This window comes from Lampetra fluviatilis, chromosome 25, assembly GCF_964198595.1.
Source record: "Lampetra fluviatilis chromosome 25, kcLamFluv1.1, whole genome shotgun sequence".
In the NCBI taxonomy this organism is placed as follows: Eukaryota; Metazoa; Chordata; class Hyperoartia; order Petromyzontiformes; family Petromyzontidae; genus Lampetra; species Lampetra fluviatilis.
In genome coordinates this window covers 7,258,564-7,279,931 of record NC_136299.1, presented here as the reverse complement: position 1 = coordinate 7,279,931, position 21,368 = coordinate 7,258,564, and the positions used below count along the sequence as shown (strand labels likewise).

The following is a 21,368-nucleotide window of genomic DNA, read 5'->3' as shown; positions in this document are numbered from 1 at the left end:
ATTTGAAGCTTTCGTGACTGCAATGATTCATACTCTTTGGTTTTTTCGGTAATATAAGCATAACAAAAGGCTGCTTCATCTTAGCTTTATCTACTTCCGCCCCCTGCATCACAAAGCTTCAGTTTGAACTCAATGCGTTGCCTCCCAGCGTCCGTTGCTTTCACGTTGCCTCCCAGTCCACAGCCCGCCCACACACTCACCATGGTCCCCCCTCCCTCCACCCCCCGCGACTATATAATTCCTCGTCAAAGCCATCTCTTAGACACACGTAAGCGGTTGTGCTTTCGCTACGTTGTCCCCACCTGAAGGACGCTTGTGTTGCGCCCAAAACTTCGTGATTTAATTTAGTTGTTTTCATTTGATTAGATTTTTTACCTCCGTGACTTTACCGAAAAAATCAAAGAGTACTACTATGCACACACAGTGGAATGGCTGGACAGGTACGCCACTGCGTGATCGTTTCATTGCGCGTACTGTTATCGCTCCTCTCAGCCACGCGGCGACTCGTCTTCGACCGCTCAGAAACCGCGTTATAACGGGGCGCGTTCCACTTTCGGCAAAAAATATATTCCCGAATGGAAGAACCGCGTTTGCAGCGAAAATGCGTTGTGTGAACACGCGTTAAGCGACGACTTGTCGTACGTATTATGGCAATTTAGTCATTGAGGTGGACAGATGTAGTGATGTTGCTCGTAGTCAAGTCAACACGTGGTTGTTGACCACGTTGTGGGCAACAGAGGAGAAGCAAAACAAACATTCTTAAAATCCCAGAAACCCAACAGCACCAGTTTCAGAATACAAACTTATCTTTATTTAAGTATGCTTGTCGGTTATACAATACAATGTGTGCAATGGTCTGCCCCTTCCATCAGCCCACTTTCTTTGCCCTGAAATTACCGTTTATTTCAATACGTTAATACAAAGGTGCAGAGCTGGTGCAGTCTGGTACGTGCAAGTGTGGTTTTGTATTCGCTACTTGTACCCGTGTTCAGTGACAAGGTGTTTGATTGCCCGCAATGTGGGAGTGGTGGCAGAGTGGTCGTCACTTAGCGCACTGCGCCACGAGTCCAGCGACCAAAGTTCGATTCCCGGACATGGATAACATTTTGCGTGCGACTGCCATCTGAACCGGTCCTGTGCTTCACCCCTCCTCCCCTTTGACGAATTTGCACTGACCAGCGTGAAGTATGTTCAAGTATGACCGTTTGGTTTTTGTAACTGCATGATTACGTTGGCGCACCTGTGTGTATGCTCAGTTTCCTAACAATCTCATTCTAAGCATTATTAAACCGACGGAATATACATGGGCATTGACGTGAATAAATGCAGAAGCAGCAGTAAGTACAAATACTGTGGTCTTTATCGGCAGGTCCCCTGCGCAGGGCGTCAAGTGCTGCAGTGCAGTGGCAGTGATGCACACGCGTGTGATCCAGCGCTTTGGAGGCGGCGAGGGTTGACGGATCGGCGGGGCCGCGAGCAAGGTGACCAGTGCTGCGGCAGTACAGCAAGTGGGTTCGCAAGCCCGCCTGCGGGTACTCTCGAACGTCACCACCCCCACCCCCCCACGTGCGTGTCATGGGTCTTCTCTGGGAGCTCCGGTTTCCTCCCAGACGAAGCACTCATTGTTTAAAAATCATATGCGTGAGAACCCCACAAGCAGGCAGCACAGCAAGTAGTTTAGATTATTACCTATGCAGCTGAGATTTAAGTATTTCATGGAGTTTCTCTGGGCACTGTAGGCGTCTTCCAAAAACACAAGACAAGAATTGGGCCAAACATCCCAAGGTAGCAGGACCCTCCTGAAAACGAGTGTTGAGACTTAGCGAGGGCTTTCCTGGGTAAACAAATGAATATTACTCTCGAGTTCCCAACAGCAGTACACTTTGAGAACCCAGCCCTAATCGGACAGCTACATGAGTAACTAAGATATAGTATCATACATGAGGGATAAGATATTATAAATGTAGTTATGTATAGGTACACGTGTGTGTGTATAACTGGGTTATCTGACCTCCGACCCCCAGGAACAGGTTAGCTGAGCATTTCTGAGGTCTTCGGGGAGGGGAAATCCCTTGGCCAAGAAAAAATAGGGCAAAGTGGGAATGACCCTGCTGAGACTGCGGTGCCTCAAATATTGTAAGTAGTCACCCCTGCGAGTGAGATTCCATCTGTTGAGGAAGTATGGAAGGCGATCCAGAGTCCGAGACCAGGAAAAGTGCCAGGCAAAGATTATCTCCCAAGCAAACTAAGGGTGGAGTTTGTGTGCGGCCTGTCCTATATGACATCATTATAAGTCTGGACTGAACGGGTCTCGCAGGATTGGAAGGATGCCCTGGTGGTCCCTCTCTTTAAGGGGGGCCGCACAGACTGTAATAACTGCAGGGGCATCTCCTTCCTCTGTGCCGAGAAAGGTGCTGGCAAGGATCTTTCAACACCGCCTTGCCAGACACACTGGGTCTTTTCAGCCAATCGTGCCCTCCCCCTTCTCTATCCTTTGTGAAAAGTGGACCCCCCCCTAATGGAACATCTACACCAGTTAGAAACATTCAGGCTGGCCTGCCTACGATCCATCCTGGGTTTAACCAGGCTGGATTGTGCGAGGAGCTCACAAATCCTTGAAAGATCTGGACAAAGTATCATGGGTGAACTCCTCCGGCAGGCAAGGCTGTGTGAGCTGGGTCATGTTGTCCACATGCCCAGCCACTGCATGCCCAAACAGCTTTTTTCAGCTGGATAGAGGGCACTAAACAGGCACGGCACGGGCTAGAGACATGATGGAATGATGTGGTACGAGAGGATATGGAGCGGAGTGGACTTGCCAATAACTGGTGCCAGCAGTGTCAAGATCGGCCTCTGTGAAGGAGGCTCGTGAAGGACACGACTGGGCAGTTGGAGGAAGTTGTCCTCCATCGGCAACGGAGCGCAGAGGAGCGATGCTCGCAACAAGTGAAAACGCCAGGCGGCTAAAACAGTCGGGGGCACGGGTGGTGCATCTGCCAGTCATCTCAGTCAGTCAACCCATGGCACCTGAGTCTGTCCCGTGAACTGCCAGCAGCTGTTCGACATTTCACGTGGTCTTAAAGTGCACATAGCCTGGCACAAGCGCCGTGGTGACATCACCGCCACTTAGTGGCAAATGGCGGTTGTTGTTGGGTAAAGAAGCAGCCCTGCAATGTGTTTCTCACGCCACTGCTGGCAAAAGGGCCTCCACTAGAGGTAGCTCTGGCGAGCCCCTCTGAGGGTATTTTGGCCTCCTCTTCCACGCTGGCCAGTACGTTTCGGAAGAGGTGGGTTTACCCACACTTTACCCCACGCGTGTGTGTACGTGTGTTTTGTGTGTGTATAATATATGTATATATACGTGTGATCGGGTCTATAAAGCGTTGTCTATCGCCAGCAACTCTACTCCATCCCGCTCTCTCAACGTCAGTCCTTCCTTGCGATGCCGTCGACAGCCATGTTGAGGGCGGCTGCGCGGAACCAGCTGTTCTCTCGCTCCACCAAACCCTCCCCCAGCTGGGGCCCCTCCCCCCGGCCAGTCCCCTCCCACTCCTTCCACCTCCCTGCCTTCCGCAGGAGCGCTCTACCAATTGTCCAGGAAGTCAAAGCCGGACTTGATTGGAACACCACCGCTGGTTCCAGGAGACTGCTGCGGGGCAGGGGGGGCGGATAGTGGGGGTAAAGAGTGAAGGAGAGAGACGTGGAGACACAAGCGTGACGTGAGTCTGCACACAGTTAAGAACAATAATTTCAACTTGTAACGCGCTGCACATTATTCACTCTCTCTCTGGAAGAGAGAATGACTCAAGAGGCGTGGTGAACCACAGATGAGTGGAAAAGGCAGCCACGCTGTAAGCCAGCACCAGACATTGCCCAAGCTCTGCAGTCTTCTATAGTATAAGGTGCTTTCGGCCAAATAAATTCGCGTTTTAAATGGTAGGGAAATACACCAGAAGAAACCCATGGGTGGGAGGGGGGGGGGGCAACACTCAGATGAAAGAGATGGAGTCCACATTTTGCTGTACCACCTCCTCCTGGTAAACTAGGATACGGCACCACGACAGCTGGAAAGGGCGTTTCACAACATTTGCGTGATCCACCAACTCCCACTTCCACGGTGCTGGATTACAGGCGTGTGTGCCGCTACCGACCCTAAGATGAGACCCAGGGGAGGTGGCCAGGTGGCTCGGAGGTCAGGGTGCTGATTAATTGTTACGTACCTTTTAGATGCACATCATATCCACAATAACTATTTTGTCTTTTTTAACCGTGTCTTCAAATGTCATCCACACCTTTTATTAATTCTCTCCCATGTGTTTGCAGGTTTTACCGCATGCTGTCTGCCATGATGTCCGACGTTTCTCTCCACGTGCAGGGAGCTTCTTCCAAAACGGAATACCCGTTTCCCGAAGAAGCTCCCAGCACGTGGAGCGAAATGTTAAATATCACACCGAGACAACACGTGGCACAAACTGGAAACACATCAAGAGGACTGTACAGCAAAAACTGTGAAAACAGATGCAGTAAAAATGTAATCGCTCAATCCAATCGTTCATTCTGTCTATTCTATCTCTCTATCTAATCATTCACTCCATGGGTTACCTGGCTGTGCCCCACGAGGCTGGTGAACAACTCGTCCTTGTCGGCGCTGGCCGGCAGCAGGGGCGTGGCGACGGTGATGGCGGAGGCGACGGGCGGTGGTGTTCGAGCGACGCTCGGTGCCGGCCTGCTTGCCGCGGCTCGCTCCAACATCCACGGCACCGCCGCCGATGCCGCTGATGCCGCCGGAGGAGGAAACGATGATGATGACGGAGGAGATGATGATGATGGCAACGGCGCAAACACCGATTCGTCTGGCTCCGACACGAACGCACTGCGTAGAGAGGGGTTGGGGGAGGGGTCACGGACAGCGCGCACGTCAGGTTCGGACAAAATATTACAGCGGTGTCGGCGGTGGTAATGGTGGTGATTGTGGTGATGGTGGCGGCAGTAGTGCTGTCTCACCGATGCGCTGTGTCGGCCATCGAGCTGTAGGATGCGCCGGGCGAGGGCGGTGGGGGTTTGCGTGCTACAGGGGGCGGGTCCCCGGATCGGGAGGCCGCCGGCCCGGCCCTGGGGTCGTAGGAGCGGCTCGCCGAATCGTGCCTCCGGTATGGCGAGCTCAGCCTCTCCGCCGGGGTTAACGCTGCCCCAGATCCCGGTCCGGTTCCAGCCGTGGTGGCAGCAGCCGCCCCTGCCGGCTTCCCCCTCTCCGCGGACAATTTCCACGGTGCGGCAGCCGGCCCCACCGCCGTCTCGTCGGCGCCAGCTTCCTCCACTCTTCGCAGGACCCCCGGGAAGGGCCCCGTGTTCACCACGTGAGCCTCCCGGCCGCCGGCCTGGCCCTTGCCGGCCCTGCCGCCCGCTGGCGTGGCGGTACCGTTGGCTGTGGCGGCCGCCGATGTGGCGGCGCCGGCGTGGCCCAGGCTGGAGTCGGGACGGGGCTGGGAGCTGGATCCGGGCTCCAGGTCGCTGAGCGAGAACTCCAGCTGGCTCTGATGACGGCGTCAGTGGTGGCGGTAACGAGACTTTGTCAGTGATGTGGAGGGAATTTATTTTGAGAAACAATCACACTTTTATTAACATTAGTTTCAGGATTCAACAACAAGGATTCGCGAAACTTTGCTGGCAGTAGGGCACGAGCACAAATAACAAAAACTGAACAGTGGCATGTGGCCCAACAAGGGGGGGGGAATCTAAAATCGGTTACAAATCAGCCAAGTGGCTTTTGTTCAAAGCAAGGTGGCTCAAAGAGCTGAGCTGGTACCATTTGAGATCTTGGGTTTGAATTCTGGTAAGGTCCCAACCTAGCCACCAATGTCTGCACGGCCTGGCCAGATGATGGCCAAAGTGGCACAGTGATGGTGGTTTTGCTTGGGTCACAGTCAAGGGGCAAAACTCACCTTGGTTTCCCAGGAAAATGGAGCGGAATGCTCATCCTGCCACTTGATGTCCTGGAATAAAATACGGTCATGTTTACATGATCACTATCACAGAAATTCCAGTATCATAGGAACCCACTATGCCACTTCACGATATTATTCACAGCATAACTTACATCAGGAATAACACCACCACAACTGTAACCTTAGCACCATCTCTTCACCCCATCACTCCCACGCTCATTACCACAACTACCTTCATCCTAATCGCATCGCCGGAATGCACCCTATGATCGCCACGAACTTAACGTCACCGCTCATCACCAACACACCATGGCTACCAACATGACATCATCACCACACCCATCACAGACAACGTGCCATCACCACCAAAGACAAGGTTAGCCTTTAAACAGACCACCTCAGGACTAACGTGAAAGACGAAATATGCGAACACGGGGAAAGCCAAGGCCACGCAAGACCACGGTTACCCCCAGGTTAAAGTAACGCCGATGGTCTTTTTCTCGTTACTGCAGTTGCAGTCTTGACCCCCACACTGCCAATAAGACCCCCCATTGCCCCCATCACCCCCATCACATTTAACAACAACAACCACCACCATCACCACCGTTCGCTACGGAATTGCGGTGATGTCACCACGGCGCATGTGCCAGACTTGGGTGCACCTTGAGACCACCACCTGAAGTGTGGTCGTCTCGCAGGGCACGGGACAGACACCCAGACGTTATGGATTCACTGCCTGGATGTCGAACTTAATTCGCACCGTACACAGCCCGAGGCGATTGTCATTCCAATCATCACCACCAACCACAACCACCATCATCATAACACGCCCGTCTCTTCCCACAACGACTCACATCTTCCCCAAAGTGCACCGTCTTCTGGCCGGGCTGTATCAGCAGCTTGGGGTAACACGAAGCCAGCGCCGACGGCGACGAAGACGACGAAGACGTCGATGGCGACGCGGGCCGAGCGCCGAGAAGATGAAGCCGCGTCTCGTACCGCGCCCGGGCCTCGGCTCTGATGAGGGCCGCGTCGATCGCCGCCTCCCGCTGGGCCTCGGGCAGCCGCTCCCACGCGGGGCCGTGGCTCTCCCGCACCTTCTCAATCTCCGCCACGATCTTGCGCGCCATGGGGTTCAGCGACGCGAAATAGACCGCCGCCTTCTCCTCCATGGCGGCTGTTGGTGGAGGAGGAGGGCGGAGGGAGAGAGACGGTGGTGGTGGCTGGGGTTGTCGATAAAGTTGTTTTGATACGAAGGAGACGGTGGTGGCTGGGGTTGTCGATAAAGTTGTTTTGATACGAAGGAGGTGGTGGTGGGTGGGGTTGTCGATAAAGTTGTTTTGATAAAAAGGAGACGGTGGTGGCTGGGGTTTTCGATAAAGTTGATTTGATACGAAGGAGACGGTGGTGGCTGGGGTTGTCGATAAAGTTGTTTTGATACGAAGGAGGTGGTGGTGGGTGGGGTTGTCGATAAAGTTGTTTTGATAAAAAGGAGACGGTGGTGGCTGGGGTTTTCGATAAAGTTGATTTGATACGAAGGAGGTGGTGGTGGATGGGGTTGTCGATAAAGTTGTTTGGATACGAGAGAGGCGGTGGTGGTGGCTGGGGTTGTCGATAAAGTTGTTTTGATACGAAGGTGGCGGCTGGGGTTGTCGATAAAGTTGTTTTGATACGAAGGAGGTGGTGGTGGGGTTGTCGATAAAGTTGTTTCGATACGAGAGAGACGGTGGTGGTGGCTGGGGTTGTCGATAAAGTTGTTTCGATACGAAAGAGGCGGCGGTGGTGGCTGGGGTTGTCGATAAAGTTGTTTCGATACGAGAGAGACGGTGGTGGTGGCTGGGGTTTGTCAATAAAGTTGTTTTGATACGAAGGAGACGGCGGTGGTGGCTGGGGTTGTCGATAAAGTTGTTTCGATACGGACAACGTTGCAGCGAGGCCATGTGACTGTCCCCTATTCAGACTTGAAGTTACCCGCGTGGTGTCGATTTTTAAATGGTAACGTGCGATTTCGTTGAGGGGCTATGTGGTGTCGTCTCGGTGTGGTCTGCGACTGATTTTTGTTGATGGTTTCCTGCCTTGCCCAAGCTTGCATTCTACCTGTAGAGTTGACAAATCGGCAGGATTTAACGTACTTATGCAATTTGCACTCGTATACAGTACTTTATTGACATTAAAAAAACTAAAACGTGACTTGCTTAACGCCATTCTGTTTTGCAATCTTGTCGAGTTATTGTTATATTGTAAAACTTGTTGACCCGCCCCTCGTGGAACGTGTGAGAAAGAGCTTTTCAGCTCATCGGATTCGTCCAATCAAAATAAATATTCTGAAGTCTATCGAGCAATGGACCGTTAATATTTCAAGGATCGATTCCCTGGTTCATATATTTATAATCACACTCAAGTCGACGGTGGTTATCGACGTGAACATTCGATTATAATCCATTGGAATCGATAGCCCGCGATGCGATTCGTCGATTAGCAGCGCGTGTCGATGCCGGCTATGACGTAACGCGCTTAGGGCACGTGACGACCTTCGTCGACGCAATTCATTTACGGCACGCGTGCCCACCCCTCCCCCCACAAGCTCGTCGCAAACTGTCGTAAATTCGTCGTAAAAGCGACCCCCCCCCCCCGCAATGTCCCTTACGGCAATTTAGCGGGCGGGGCCGGATCATGAAAAAAGGGGGGCGGGTGTGGACTAGAGGGGCGGGGTTCCGGTAGAGGGGCGGGGCTGGTGATGTGGGGTGGGGGGGAGGAGCTCACCCCCCCCCACCCCTCTCTCTCCCAAAACCGCCGCTCAACAAAACCCTAACACGCATCGGCTCGCGCTTGTCGCCCATTGGCCAACCGCGGCGCGCGCCGCTCGAAGCCGCTCGCTCATTGGCCGCACGCCGTCGTCGGCCCCGACCGCTCGCGAGGCTCGTTGCGGCCCGCGGGGCTTATCCGCTGTAAGGATTCTTAACGCGAGGCTCTCCGCGCTCGGGCGGGAGGCGGCGGCTGCTGCTGTCGCCGTCCCTGGGCCGAGGTCTCTTCCCTGGTGCACAACTCCCTCGCCGCCTCCTCCTCCTCCCCCTCGCTCAATCAACGATCGACTCATTTAATAGCGTTTCTAGTGGACTCATCAGCGCTGTACGGTTGTAGTTGGCGACAGCGGTCGGCCGCGGAGGTGCGGTGCGCGAGGCGGCGCGGCAAGGCCGCGATGGAGGAGCCGAGGCCCTCGGGCCCAGCGGACCCGGGACTGTCGCTGGCCTCGTCGCTGGCTCCGTCGCTCTCCCCGTCGCTCTCCTCGTCGCTGCCCCCGTGCTGCTCGCCCTACGCCGCCGCTGCCCCCTGCTGCGCCGCCCCGTGCCCGTGCTGCTGCGCGGTGGATGGCGGCTGCGGGACCTTGGTCGCCTTTGCGGGGAATGGAGAAGGTGGCGGTGGTTGCTGTGATGGTGGCGGTGGTGGTGGGTGTTGTGATGGTGAAGATGATGGTGGTGGTGGTGGAGTTGATGGTGGTGATGGTTGTGAAGATGATGGTGGTGGTGGTGGCTGTGACGTCAATGATGGTGGAGTGGTCAGGAGTGGTGCTGGTTGTTGTGATGGCGGTAGCGGTGGTGGTTGTTGCGATGTCATTGATGGCGATGGTAGCGCGGTCAGAAGCAGTGGCTGTTGCGATGTCAGTGACGGTGGTGAATGTCGAGTGGTCAGAAGTGGTGGTGAGAGCGGTGGAAGTTGCTGTGGTGGCGATGACGATGATGTCATCACCGCCCGTGGGGAGGGCCGACGGTACCGCCTCCAGCAGCATCACCAACAACACCAACATCACCACCAACAACACCACCACCAGCAGCACCACCAACACCACCAGCACCACCATCAACAGCACAAACGCCGCGGCCTGAACGGATGCGTACCAGGGGCGGACAGCAGCTGGCACAAGGGCGACGAGGCCTGCGTCACCGGGCCAGCCATGTGCGCGCATGGCGACCCGAGGGAAAACCACCACCATGCCGGCTATAACCACGATCACGAGAATCACGTTGACAACCACGGCGGTGTTGGTGGTGTTGGTGGGGCGAGGACTGAGCGGGCCGGGTCTCTGGAGATGCGGTTGACGCGATGTAGCCTCGGCGAGGAGAGGCCAGATCCGCAGGGAGTCCGCTACATCAGCTACAAGTGCGAGCTTCAAATGCCCGACATCATGAGGCTCATCACGAAGGACCTTTCCGAGCCCTACTCCATCTACACCTACAGATACTTCATCCACAACTGGCCGCAGCTGTGCTTCTTGGTGGGTTTTGTTGTGCTCCTTGTCTCGTAGAGGGGTAAAGAGTGAGTCTACGGACGTGTTTGTTGTCGCCCCGCGAACTCTTTGAAAAGGATAACGCTAACACCTCTCTCCTTGCAGATGCGGGGCATGAACTTGTAACTTAGGAAAACACTCTCCCGAACCTCCCCCCCCCATCCCCCGACGTTTCACTTGAAGCCTAAACCCTAACGGCTAACACTAACCCCTAAACCAACCCTCTTAATTCCTCAAACCTAAACCCTAACTACAAGCCATAAGCAATCATTTCTAAACGAACTTTAACCATCGGGCCCAAAACAACTCTACAGCCTTAAATCCTAACCTTAACTCCAACCATAACATCTGACCAGCTGTAACCCTTAACCACTAAACCGTAACTCCTTAAAACGATACAAAAACTCGAAGTGATGTCCCTTAATAGTTAATAATTAAGTGAAACGAAATAGAAGGTGCTGTTGTGATTTGGACGAAAATCTGTTTCGTGGACAGAAATCTGTATTGACGGTCACTTCTCACGAATTGGACACGGGGGAGTTTCTCCCACCCCCACCACCCCCAATTGGCTGGGCGTGGTTGTTGCACAATTGTGATTCAGTACTTTATTAGCAGGGGTTGGTGGATCACGAAGAAGTGTGAAACTCCCAAACCCAGCGCTGGCCTGAACAGGTGGCCTTGAGATGGCAATACAGCAAGAGGTGGAGTGTATTAGCCTGTATAAATAGTGGAGTTGTTTAAGGGTTGCTTTCGGCCTGTGCGTGTGGTGGGGTTTTCTCCAGGCATTCTGGTTTCCTCCCACATGTAAAATGTGTACGAATGGAATTGGCCAAACACCTACTGCAGGGCCCTCTTTAAAATGAAGCTCAATATTCATTGACATTAGTTCCCAATTTTATTTCATGGGTAAGTTAAGGACATTGCTAAAATTTATAGTTTTAAGGATTAATTGGGCTATCATGGAGTAATACATGACGATATTAAACACAAAACACCAAAAACAGGAGAACTCTCACATTCAGCCTTATATGTTGACAGGGAGAAATTGACGTTGGTGAGTACCGTTTAAGGTGGGCACCAACCACACTTAGTCTGTGATGTGGCATAGCCACCTTTTTTCTTCCCAGTGCAGTCTCACATAACAGCAGGACAACTTCACCACGCTAGTAGGTGCAGTGTGGTGAAGGCTGGGGGTCGGGACCGGTTTAGATCTCACTTGGGAAGCATGTTTTTCGTGAGCAGCGATCGAACATGTACACGACGCAAAGACAAAGATCCCCCGTATAGAGCGGTGGTGTAGTGCTTAGCGCGCTGCGCTATGAACCCGGAGAGCCAAGTTCGATTCCCGCTCACGGCCAACACTAGTGACGATTATCTGAACCACTCCTGGGCCTCCCCCTAGGTCGACTCGGCCTCAAATGAGTACCTGGTGCGGTGTGTAAATGTCGCCACTGGGGAGACAAAGGCGGCCGGACGTGGCGTTGGCCACCCACCCCCTCGTGTACCGTGTTGGCCTTCATAGGTGCTTGCTAACAGCACTTGCCCCGACAGTACACGACACAAACCACTGCACCACACGCAACTTCCTTTACACTGTACAGTATTCGGTGGAAAGGCGAAATTTATTTTTCCTTTTAAATAGAGACTGATACAGATCAAGCTGTCATCGTGGCCAAAGCCGTTGATGTCATCACACCCACGCCAACGCTTTACAAACAAGGGTGAAGCGATGGCGAGCTCTTTTATTGGTGAAAATTCCACATTGTCATGTCAGGAGTGAGTTAATCCATTGGACAATCAGAAGAGTTGATTTACCACCAGGCTGGTACTGTGTTTGCACACATCACCAGGTAACTATTTAAACTCGAGTCGACCTAGGGGAGGTCCAGAGCCAGCTCGCGTACCACTCTCCGCAAATGTTGTCCGTGACTAGGCTTTGAACTCGGGTGGCCAGATTTGACGACGGTTTAAACTCGCATCTTCCGGCTGTGGGTGTGGAGCTGTAACCGCAGGCCTGGGTCTGTGTGTGCGCGCGTGTGTTTGAAAAGTGCTCTGCTTTAAATATTTATGTAATTTGTCCAGGAGTGGTTTCCAGAGTCTCGAGACCCGTTATTAGGGAGGGTCCATGTTGGGATACCTGGTCAATTTGTTTTTATTTATATATAAATACTAACCGATTAACTAACTCTCAGCTAGTTACCTGGTAAGCTTAATTCAGGAATAGTCTGTAAAGCTTACAGTGCATAAACGTCACCTACGTCATAGCCTCGTGCTATAGATTGGCGCGAATAACAAATATACTTCCGGATCTTCACTGAAGCACACCATTTTTTTAAATGTTGTGTCTTGACTGACAATTCCATCATACATCCTGTTGCAGTAACCTCTGTAATGTTTCAAGGTCAATATCTAACACGTGTTACGCTTAAATAGATAGATGTTGTAGTACAAGTCTTGCATCGTGGGTTATGAATCCAGGTCCCATATCACAAAAGCCTAAAACCCTCACCACGAGGGTTGTGGTCGCAGCTGAGGCATTGCGAATACCTGGTTCGGTTTTATTTCACCTTCTAACAACGCGTTTTGGAGAACAAGACGACCAATCGAAATAGGCAGGGCTTGGTTGCTTGTTCTTTTCCGGGTCCTTGTGTAGACTGGAAGTAGTTGGCAAGTAACAAGTATCCACAGCCCATAGCCCTGACAGTAAAATGTTAACTATTCCTCTCTTATAAATATAGGGGCGGAAACTTGAGTGCTAAAGAAAGCCCATGCATTCCTTGTGAGATCGCCTTCAAACACCACGCATCGAGTTCGGCAAACCTCTTTGCTGTACTCTCATAATTGTTAGCTCGTGCATCCGTGGCTCTCGGTGTGATCCACCAACCCGGGCCTAGGCGTGGCCTTGCCACACCCTGAACCCGGCTGCACGCCCTGGGGGGCCTCGGCAGTTGGAGCCGCTCAAGTTGGCTCTCTAATTTGGCCGCGGTTCAAAAAAAAATGTATTTTTATGTTTCGAATTAAAAAGTGGTTGTGCGCCAAGTGTAGAGTTCAGTCCACAATTGACAGTTATGTTCAAGGCATTGACTTGAGACTAACACGTCCTTCGGCAAAAATTGCGACGGTACTTTGCCTTCCAGCGGTCGGTCTTGCACCGCGCTGAAAGAGGATCGTTGCCGGCAAACTGTGCTCATGAATATTGTATAGCTCGGCCATACACAAATGAGAGGCGTTGTATGGACTGAGGTTCCTACGATGAAATGTTTGGCCACTTCTGTCTAAAGCAGTTTTCACTTTTCTAGTGAGGAAACCGGAGCACTTGGAGAAAACTCACCATGAATATGAGTCTTAACTTTGCACGCTTGACCACCTCGCAGTCCATCGGTGTTTGGGAGTTTAACAAATCTGTCCATGAGCCATTAACACTTGGGCTCCCAAAGCGTTAGATCGCAGGCGTCCACCCTGATGGTGCCTCGGAGTCGGCTGTGTACAAAGTTGTTTATGTACAAACAACTTTAAATAAATAGGTCACGTCAAGGGAACTCGTAACAGCCACGTTGAATTACAGGTTTTACCTCCGAAGGTTGTATTATATCGCAAGTTTTGAGCCAGTACCGCTGAGATCCTGGGTTAAAATTCAGGTTTAAGCGATGCATGATTAAACCATGGTCTCGATTATCGTGACTCAACGGTATCAACACAGTCGCCATTGACTGTGTAAAAAGTGTCAAGATTTCTTTTAGTTTGGATAAGTTCAATTCGACAACAAAAAATCGGATGGTTGATGTACGGCGATCCACTCCACAAAGCTTGAAGGAACACGTCCAGTCCTGGGTGTGAGAATGCCCTGCAATGGACTCGCCGAGTCTCGAGACTGTCAAGGGATTCCTCATGGCTAAATCCATTCATGAGTCTTTGGCATTTCAGAGGAAACCAGAGCACCCAGAGAAACCCCCCCATGTATACACGGCTGTGCTTAGACGGGTTCACGTACAGTAGCCATCCTGCCATCCCCTGGACACCATGCAGCCCGTCCCTACAAACATCCTGGTCTTCTTGGGTAGTGAAGAGCTTTATAACTCATCAGATTCCTCCAATGTAAATAAATATTCTTATTCTGAGTCTCTCATGCAAGTACCATCCAGACTGAAGCCTGCTTATTAGCCTCCGAGATTTCACATGATTCGACATGCATGTACGTGTACAGCATTTTTGATCAATCCACTGCTGGATGAGGGTCTCCTGCCGTGCACGTCGTGGGGGGTGGTGGCGGTGGGGGGGTTGGTTGTCCATATTTGGCCATATCCTCCACGCTGATTGTGAGTATTCGGTGTTAATTAAAGAGGAAGTGAGAAAGCCTTCCATTGTAGCACGACGCTCCTGAAACCCAAGTCTTGGGGACTCGGCGAGAATTTTCTGGCTACGTGAAGGGCATGATCATTGTTGCCTTCAGTATAAAACAAGACGGATGCTACAGTGCATGGCCCTCACTGTGGACAAGCGGCGCAGAAAGCAAAATGAGTCGCGTGGCCTCTGTCAGGGTTGAGCGCATTTAATTGAGCTGCAGAAATGTAGCAGGTGAAGCTCCATTGATGCACAAACTCTGGAACCGTAAACCCTGCGACTCCCGCCGCCGCGTGGCTTCTCGCCGTCCGAGTTGTAGAGGGAAGCAAATTGTCTTTAGAAGAGCCCGCAAGCAACTCTGCTTCCTCGTGACCGAGGCTTTCCATGTTCACCAGGCTGCTGTGTTCACACCTTGTTGTGAATGTCGAGTTCCAAAGCTGGACTATAATGTAGTGGATTTGGAGTAATGATGGTCGGGTGTTGCCTGCTTATTATCCTCATCAGCCATGACCTATCCACTGCTGGGTGAACGCCTCCCACCGCCCCCCCCCCAACCATCATCTCTCAAGACTTGGGATGCAACAATTTATCCAGCTTCTGCACACAAGCGTATTTCATCGTTTCACTGAAATTGTACTTCTCCGAGCTGGAAATTAGGCAATTTAAATTGTGATAATGATGATAATAATGGTGTTCTTCTAGTCTGGCTCGGAAGCATGCACCATTGCTGCTATTAAAACCGCGTGTTATTTTGGCGCAGGCGATGGCGGGGTCCGAGTGCGTGGGCGCCATCGTGTGCAAGCTGGACCTGCACAAGAAGATGATCCGACGCGGGTACATCGCCATGCTCGCCGTGGACTCCAAGCACCGCAAGCACGGCATCGGTGAGCACACTGTGCCATCTCCGGCACTGCGATTAGCACAGTTGCCTACGTACGGTGCGAAAGAAGTTCAACATACATACGTATGCTGCTGCTGTTGCTGCTGCTACAACCGCCACAACCACACTCATCATTGGAGATCTGCCCTGGTTAAATATGGAGTGGGAGCCCATGATTCGAACCCAGGACCTTTCACATTGCTGGCGCGGTGCTGTTAACGCAAGCATCGGCACCGGCGTCAGAACTTTGTGAACTTCGCGGTGACATTGGCCTTGCGTTGGTGTGACCTGGATGTGTGAATTTGACGGGGATGGGGGAGAAAGGGGGATTGGAGGGGTGCGGTCGGGCAGAGGTGGATAGAGAAATATGAGGAAGGGAGAGTGAGGGAGAGGCAATGAGAGATGGATAAGCAGGAGGGAGGGAAGGCGGTCCATCCTCTGCCACTATATCCACTATAGCCGCTATATCCGCGCCGCTCAAATGAGCGATGCACATATCTGCTGGAACGAAAGTGCAGCAGGTGTGTGCTAAATGTGCATCCGGAGTTAAAACTGGCACTCAGTCTTCTGTGGGGGGAAACCCAACACGGCCTTAAAATAGTACCGACGGTCGAGTGCTCTGTCGGTCGCATTGCCGCTTCTGAGAAGAATTGGTCTCAAAATAATGTTACGATCTTGAGAAGCTGGGCTGCTGTGCCACTACTGTTGACGTCGCAGTTGGCTGTGGAGGGTGGCTGAGTGATTGAGCGAGTGACTGAATGAGTGTGTTAAGGGAGTGACTGTGTGTGAACGAGTGTGAGTGAGGGGGTGGGTAGGCAGGTATGTTGAGTGGGCAAGTGTGAGTTACTGTCCGAGAGTGTGCGCGAGCAACCGAGCTAATCTGTTGGTGAGTGAACGGATATGTGAGTGACAGAATGAGCGGGGCGAGCAAGCGGATAAGTCAACTAGCAAGCAAACTTAAGCGGCTCGTGCATCACCGTTCACCCTCGCCGATTGAACGCAAATGCTCACAGCCTGGTACACTCGCTCACCCGCTGGCAGCCTGCTTGCCCCGCCGTGTTCTCCCGTCTGTCGCTCTTGTGCTGAGGGAGCATTTACAGCGAGGCGACTTAGAGCGAGCGGGAGACTTAGCCGGGCTTTGGCAAGCGCCGGCGCGCTGAGAGGAGCTGTGTCAGCTCCACCGGGAGGGAGCCATGCGGGGGTGGGTTGGTGGGGGTGGTGATGGGGGGGGGGCATGGAGAGTGGAGACGGGTCGTTTAGCTGCGTAAGAGGAAAATGCCTAAATGCCGACGCACGCAACTTGGAGGCGGCCGGTGTCGTGGAATTATTCTGTCCATTGCACCGTTTGAGAAAACGATGGCATTGCTGTTTTTTGTGTTTTTGTTGCCGCAATTAAACCACCAACCCACACCACCACCGCCGTCCTCACCCCTACCCCGTCAAGCGATTCAATAAATTGTCTCGATTCGGGGCCACGGTTTGATTCGAGTTACATCCATGCTCCCCACGTTTACCGACGAGCACTGCGAAGTACTACGGCCAGATGACCTCTTGAGACCCGCATGGCATGCTGAGAACCTCCATCCAGCAGCGACTGACACAAGGGCCATACATGTAGACGCACGCTTGGAATTACCCCGAGAGGTGACAAGAGGATCGTGTGGATTAGAGCGAGTGCAATTTTAGGGGCATCGCATCGACTGTTAACAACAACGAAGTGGGCTTGGGCAGGCCACCTCCTCATGGCTCGAGGAGATGATGGCTTGTGGTCAAGACTGATGACGGAGTCGTCAGAGAGGACATCCACCACGGAGTTGGGAGCGGTGAATTCTGCCCGTGAGCGGGAGCAAGATGTTTCGTTGTAGAGCATAAACCGCTAGAGAGGTGGCGACGGACGGCTTGAGGTGCCTTTAAATCTACCAGTGAGTAGATGATGGCTGCTGACGATGTCTTTAATTTCGTGTTCCGTCGTAAGTTCTGTGCTATTCATTTGAAATTAATGATGCTTGCAGGGGGAAAGTCTCAGTGGAGGCCCGTTTGTCTCGCTTGGGAGTTGGCAGGTGGGAATAATTAAATTCTGTGCGTTCGCCTTGATTGCTAATCGGAGTGCTGCTTCGCTCATCCTGTGGTGGTCACGAGCCGTTGGTGAGCGTCACGCTAAAGTCCTATTCACGGAAAAGTAGTGCTGCTTTAATTTTTTTCTTTTTACCCAAGTTTATCCCTTGTGCTATCGGTGTAACGTCGGCATGAGACGAAGAATTCGCTCACTTGCTTACTCGCCGGGTGAATTGGCGAGGCGCCCACGGGCTCCGCAGCTTTTGCGAGCCTTTGGATCTGCGCACGAGTCCAAATACGCCAAGTGGTCGGCAACAAACGGCACTCGAAGCGCTCGTACGTAAGAGTTAATGTGCGTCTGGAATTAATTAAAGATTATAAGAACTTGGGAAGAAAAGACGAAAGAGAGGTGTTGTGTGACACTGCAGCGTGGTGGTTGAACGCGGTGCGGGCGAGACGGAACGGTCGGTCTCACAGACGGAGTCCTCAACATGGGTGGGGGAAATCGACACGTGAAGTTCGCATGAATGAAAACACCGTGACCTCTTCGCCCTCGACCTGCTGTTGTCATCTCGCAGGCACAAACCTGGTGAAGAAGGCCATCTACGCCATGGTGGAGGGTGACTGCGACGAGGTGAGTGGCGAAGGCTTCAAAAATACACCCGCTAAAGTGCGCGCGCGCTCGCATATCGTCATTGGCCCAGCTCTATTCACTGCTGGATGAAGGCCTTTTATTTGTTCCACGATTCCACGATGCAAGCATTGCGTGCAGTGCCACCGCCCGTCTGTGTAAGCATCGCGGCGCGAGAGTGGCGGCCGTGTGTGCGGTGCGTGCGGCGCAGGTGGTGCTCGAGACGGAGGTGACCAACAAGTCGGCACTGCGTCTCTACGAGAACCTGGGCTTCGTGCGGGACAAGCGCCTCTTCCGGTACTACCTGAATGGCGTCGACGCGCTGCGCCTCAAGCTGTGGCTGCGGTGAGCTCTGGCGACGAGGGCGAGGAGGGGGGGTGAGGAGGAGGAGGAAGAAGAGGAAGAGGCGGAAGAGGAGAAGTGTTCCCCCCCACCTCCCCATCCTATCCCCAGTATGTCTGCGACAACGTGCGGCGCGATGTCACATGGGCCCTTAGGCGGTCAGTCGCGCGAGCCCATCGGCCGCGATGCACAGACGGTGGGACAGACGGACGGAAGGAAGAATAGCGATCGAAAAACAAAATGGAACTAACGCTATAAAATAAGACGAGGAGAAATACAATGCTTAAACAACTTAAAATGCAAGTGATGAGATCGAGGGAGAGAAAAATGCAGGAACAACAACGCAAAGAAATGAATTGAATTGTGCCCGTCTAATAAAAAACTGCCGTCGTGGAGAATAATATGCAAAATATGGCAGTGCTCTTCTGTGAGAGGTGGAAGGGGGTTTGCGTGGGGCTGGGCTTGGGGCTACTTCCGCCGATGAGGTCGGTGATGAAGAGGCGGTCGCCTGCGGGCTGTCATCGCCAAGCTCCTCACGCCGTTCAACGAATGCAGGTGTGGCGCAAAAAGACGGGCCTGCGTCGGGCCGGGCCTCGTTAGCCATTTTTTTAGGTGTCCTGCACTCTGCGCCTGCCTGCCTGTGTATGCCTCCTTTTGAACTGTGCTCTGAAAGTAAATTTTGTTGGTGGTGAAAAAAAAAAAGAAAACAGAAACAAAAAAATGTACAAGTGGAAATCAATTTTAAAAAATAATAACTTTGAAAAAAACTCACAAAAATGGAGAAAATGACGAGGAAAAAAATCCCTCCCACGGACTTCCGTTTTCTATGGCGGTGCCGGCGCTCAATCCCACAGGAGCATCGACAGATCTCTTCGTTTCGCCATTTCCTTTTTAAGTCTTCTGTTAACGAGGAGGCGGGAGTGGCCCCCTCCTGTCTTCTCTTAAAAAGGAGGAGGGGCGAGTGGGGACTCCCGTCTCCGGGGCATCGATTCCCCCCCAAACCCCACCGCGTGTGGCGGGGGTGCGGGGGGCTGTGGCGTGCGTAAGCGTCGCGCCTCGATCAATCGCGACGGACCTCGCGCCGTTTCCTGTTGTTACCGATGCTCGCCGCCTGTTAATGACCCCGGCCGCCGCCGCCTCCTCCTCCGCCGCCGTTACTTCTCCCACTTCGCCGTCCCTTAGGTCGTGCCTTCCGATTGCCGCTTGCGATTCCTCGTGTGTGCGAGTGTGTGTGTGTGTCCTCCGATGCGCTTCTCGACAGAGCTGAGCCTGGCTGCCGCTACTTGAAGAGTCGCCCAGGAGGCAGCCAGGAGGGAGAGGAGCCTTTGATCCTTGACCCCCCCCCTCCTCCCTGGGTGGCTGACCCTCGCTGACCTTACGGGATGCCCTCCCCTGAACCAAGGGTGCTGCCTGCCCTGCTGCTTTCACGATGCATACCGAGAGGACCAATCTGTCCGTATGCATATCTCGTTTCCGTTTTGAGTATAAATTTGTCGTGGGGTTTATTTTTATTTTTTGGTTGAAAGTTTGCTTTACTTCCTATTGTTTTTGGTTTATCTTATTTGCTGTACAGTTTTTTTTGGGGGGGGGAGGTGGCTTGTGGCTTTGGGGGTTTACGGGTTTTACATTTGTTGGGTGTTTGTGGGTCCGTTGTTACTTGTAGGGGATTTCGTTTTTTCGAGTACAGTTTGGCGAGGGCGATGAAAGGGTATTGGCAGAAATGGAAAACGCATTGCGTGCGGATTTTAAAAACGATCGATGAATTTATTCACCCCCCCCTTCCCCCTGCAAAATAAGCACACAAGCAAGTAAGTGGTTTCCTTCATGCATTAAGATATTCTTAATGATGTAAACGTCACACAATCTTTACCCAAAATCAAAAACCATTTCACCATCTGTACTGAGCGCAGTGTCCGTGTTCTCCTGTTCCCTGTACCCCTTACCCCACCACCCACCAACATAATCTCACGTTTCTTATTATTTTTGTTTATTTTGGGGAGTTTATTTTTCCGCTCGTTGACATCGCCGCCATGATGTATCCACATCCCATCCTCTCCGGCTAATTGATTCAGATCTTGCTGTTCTTATTATTGATGATGATAATATTATTTACCGTTATTGTAATAAGTGTTTTTAATCGACCAAAAAAACTAATAAATTGACACAGCTGCACGGAGAGGTTTTGGGGGTGCTGTGATGGGGGTGCGGGGCAGGGGGAGGGCGCTCCGGTGTTGCCCGCCGTGGTTTTGCGAGCACTTCTTGTCGCCTCCAATCAAAACGCGTCGCCCGCTCGTGTGACCGGACGGATGGACCCCGTGCTGCATGTTGCCGAGACATTTTGTGCAAAAAAAAATAAAACCAACGAATGAACGGACGAACGAATAAAGGAATGAATGGATGGATAAATATCAGTGGCGGCTCAGAATTCAGGGAGGGAAGGGCTGGCTCCTCTACGCGTGAATGAAATGAGAGGATTGTCTTGTCACGTGCACTCGGTTGCAATTTTCTTTAAAATTTGCGAGGTGAGAATTCCAGAGACACCGAGTTTCATCTTTGCAAGAGGAGACCCACCGGGGCTGTACTCTGCTGCCAGTAGGGGGCGATAATTTCTGCCGTTTGTAATCCCAATTTGAGTAATTTGCTTTGTAATGTTTTTGAATTTGGCAAATGTTGATCCCAGAAGCCGGCACACTGGTGTTGCGAATGACATGGGGGATCTTGAATGTCCACTTTGAAGCAGGCGGCGTGTCTTATGATTATTACACTCGCAGTTATAATCAGGGCTGCTGCTGGATTTGAACCGCGAGTGTGCTATTGCAGGGCCACGCCACGAATTGTGAATTACTGCACGGCCGCCTCCACCACCACCCGCCTCCACCACCACCCGAC

The 21,368-nt window shown here is 52.4% G+C and overlaps 2 protein-coding genes across 3 annotated transcripts; one reads left to right on the top strand and one right to left on the bottom strand.

Moving 5' to 3' along the window:
* Positions 1-788: 788 nt before the first annotated feature.
* C25H1orf198 (chromosome 25 C1orf198 homolog) lies at positions 789-7,199 on the bottom strand. 2 transcript variants are annotated; one of them, XM_078868150.1, is made up of 5 exons: positions 6,800-7,199; positions 5,943-5,993; positions 5,005-5,534; positions 4,603-4,873; positions 789-3,649 (listed from the first exon to the last, which is right to left on the bottom strand). In XM_078868150.1, the coding sequence occupies exons 1-5, from the start codon at positions 7,115-7,117 to the stop codon at positions 3,584-3,586; spliced, it is 1,236 nt and encodes a 411-aa protein (XP_078724276.1). In that variant the 5' UTR covers positions 7,118-7,199; the 3' UTR covers positions 789-3,583. The 2 variants fall into 2 exon arrangements, with proteins under 2 accessions (XP_078724276.1, XP_078724277.1); XM_078868151.1 differs by having other exon boundaries at positions 789-3,646.
* Positions 7,200-8,878: 1,679 nt separating this feature from the next.
* Positions 8,879-20,655, top strand: NAA30 (N-alpha-acetyltransferase 30, NatC catalytic subunit). Its single transcript, XM_078868152.1, has 4 exons — positions 8,879-10,218; positions 15,332-15,455; positions 18,085-18,140; positions 18,349-20,655. The coding sequence occupies exons 1-4, from the start codon at positions 9,145-9,147 to the stop codon at positions 18,484-18,486; spliced, it is 1,392 nt and encodes a 463-aa protein (XP_078724278.1). The 5' UTR covers positions 8,879-9,144; the 3' UTR covers positions 18,487-20,655.
* The last annotated feature ends 713 nt before the right edge of the window (positions 20,656-21,368 follow it).

Coding starts and splice junctions, on each gene's coding strand:
- NAA30 (XM_078868152.1), top strand. CDS start 9,145: ATGGAGGAGCCGAGGCCCTCGGGCCCAGCGGACCCGGGACTGTCGCTG. Junction 10,219..15,331: donor GGCCGCAGCTGTGCTTCTTG/GTGGGTTTTGTT, acceptor ATTTTGGCGCAG/GCGATGGCGGGGTCCGAGTG. Junction 15,456..18,084: donor GCACCGCAAGCACGGCATCG/GTGAGCACACTG, acceptor GTCATCTCGCAG/GCACAAACCTGGTGAAGAAG.
- C25H1orf198 (XM_078868150.1), bottom strand. CDS start 7,117: ATGGAGGAGAAGGCGGCGGTCTATTTCGCGTCGCTGAACCCCATGGCG. Junction 5,535..5,942: donor CATTTTCCTGGGAAACCAAG/GTGAGTTTTGCC, acceptor CGCCGTCATCAG/AGCCAGCTGGAGTTCTCGCT. Junction 3,650..4,602: donor GCCTCGTGGGGCACAGCCAG/GTAACCCATGGA, acceptor CCTGCCCCGCAG/CAGTCTCCTGGAACCAGCGG.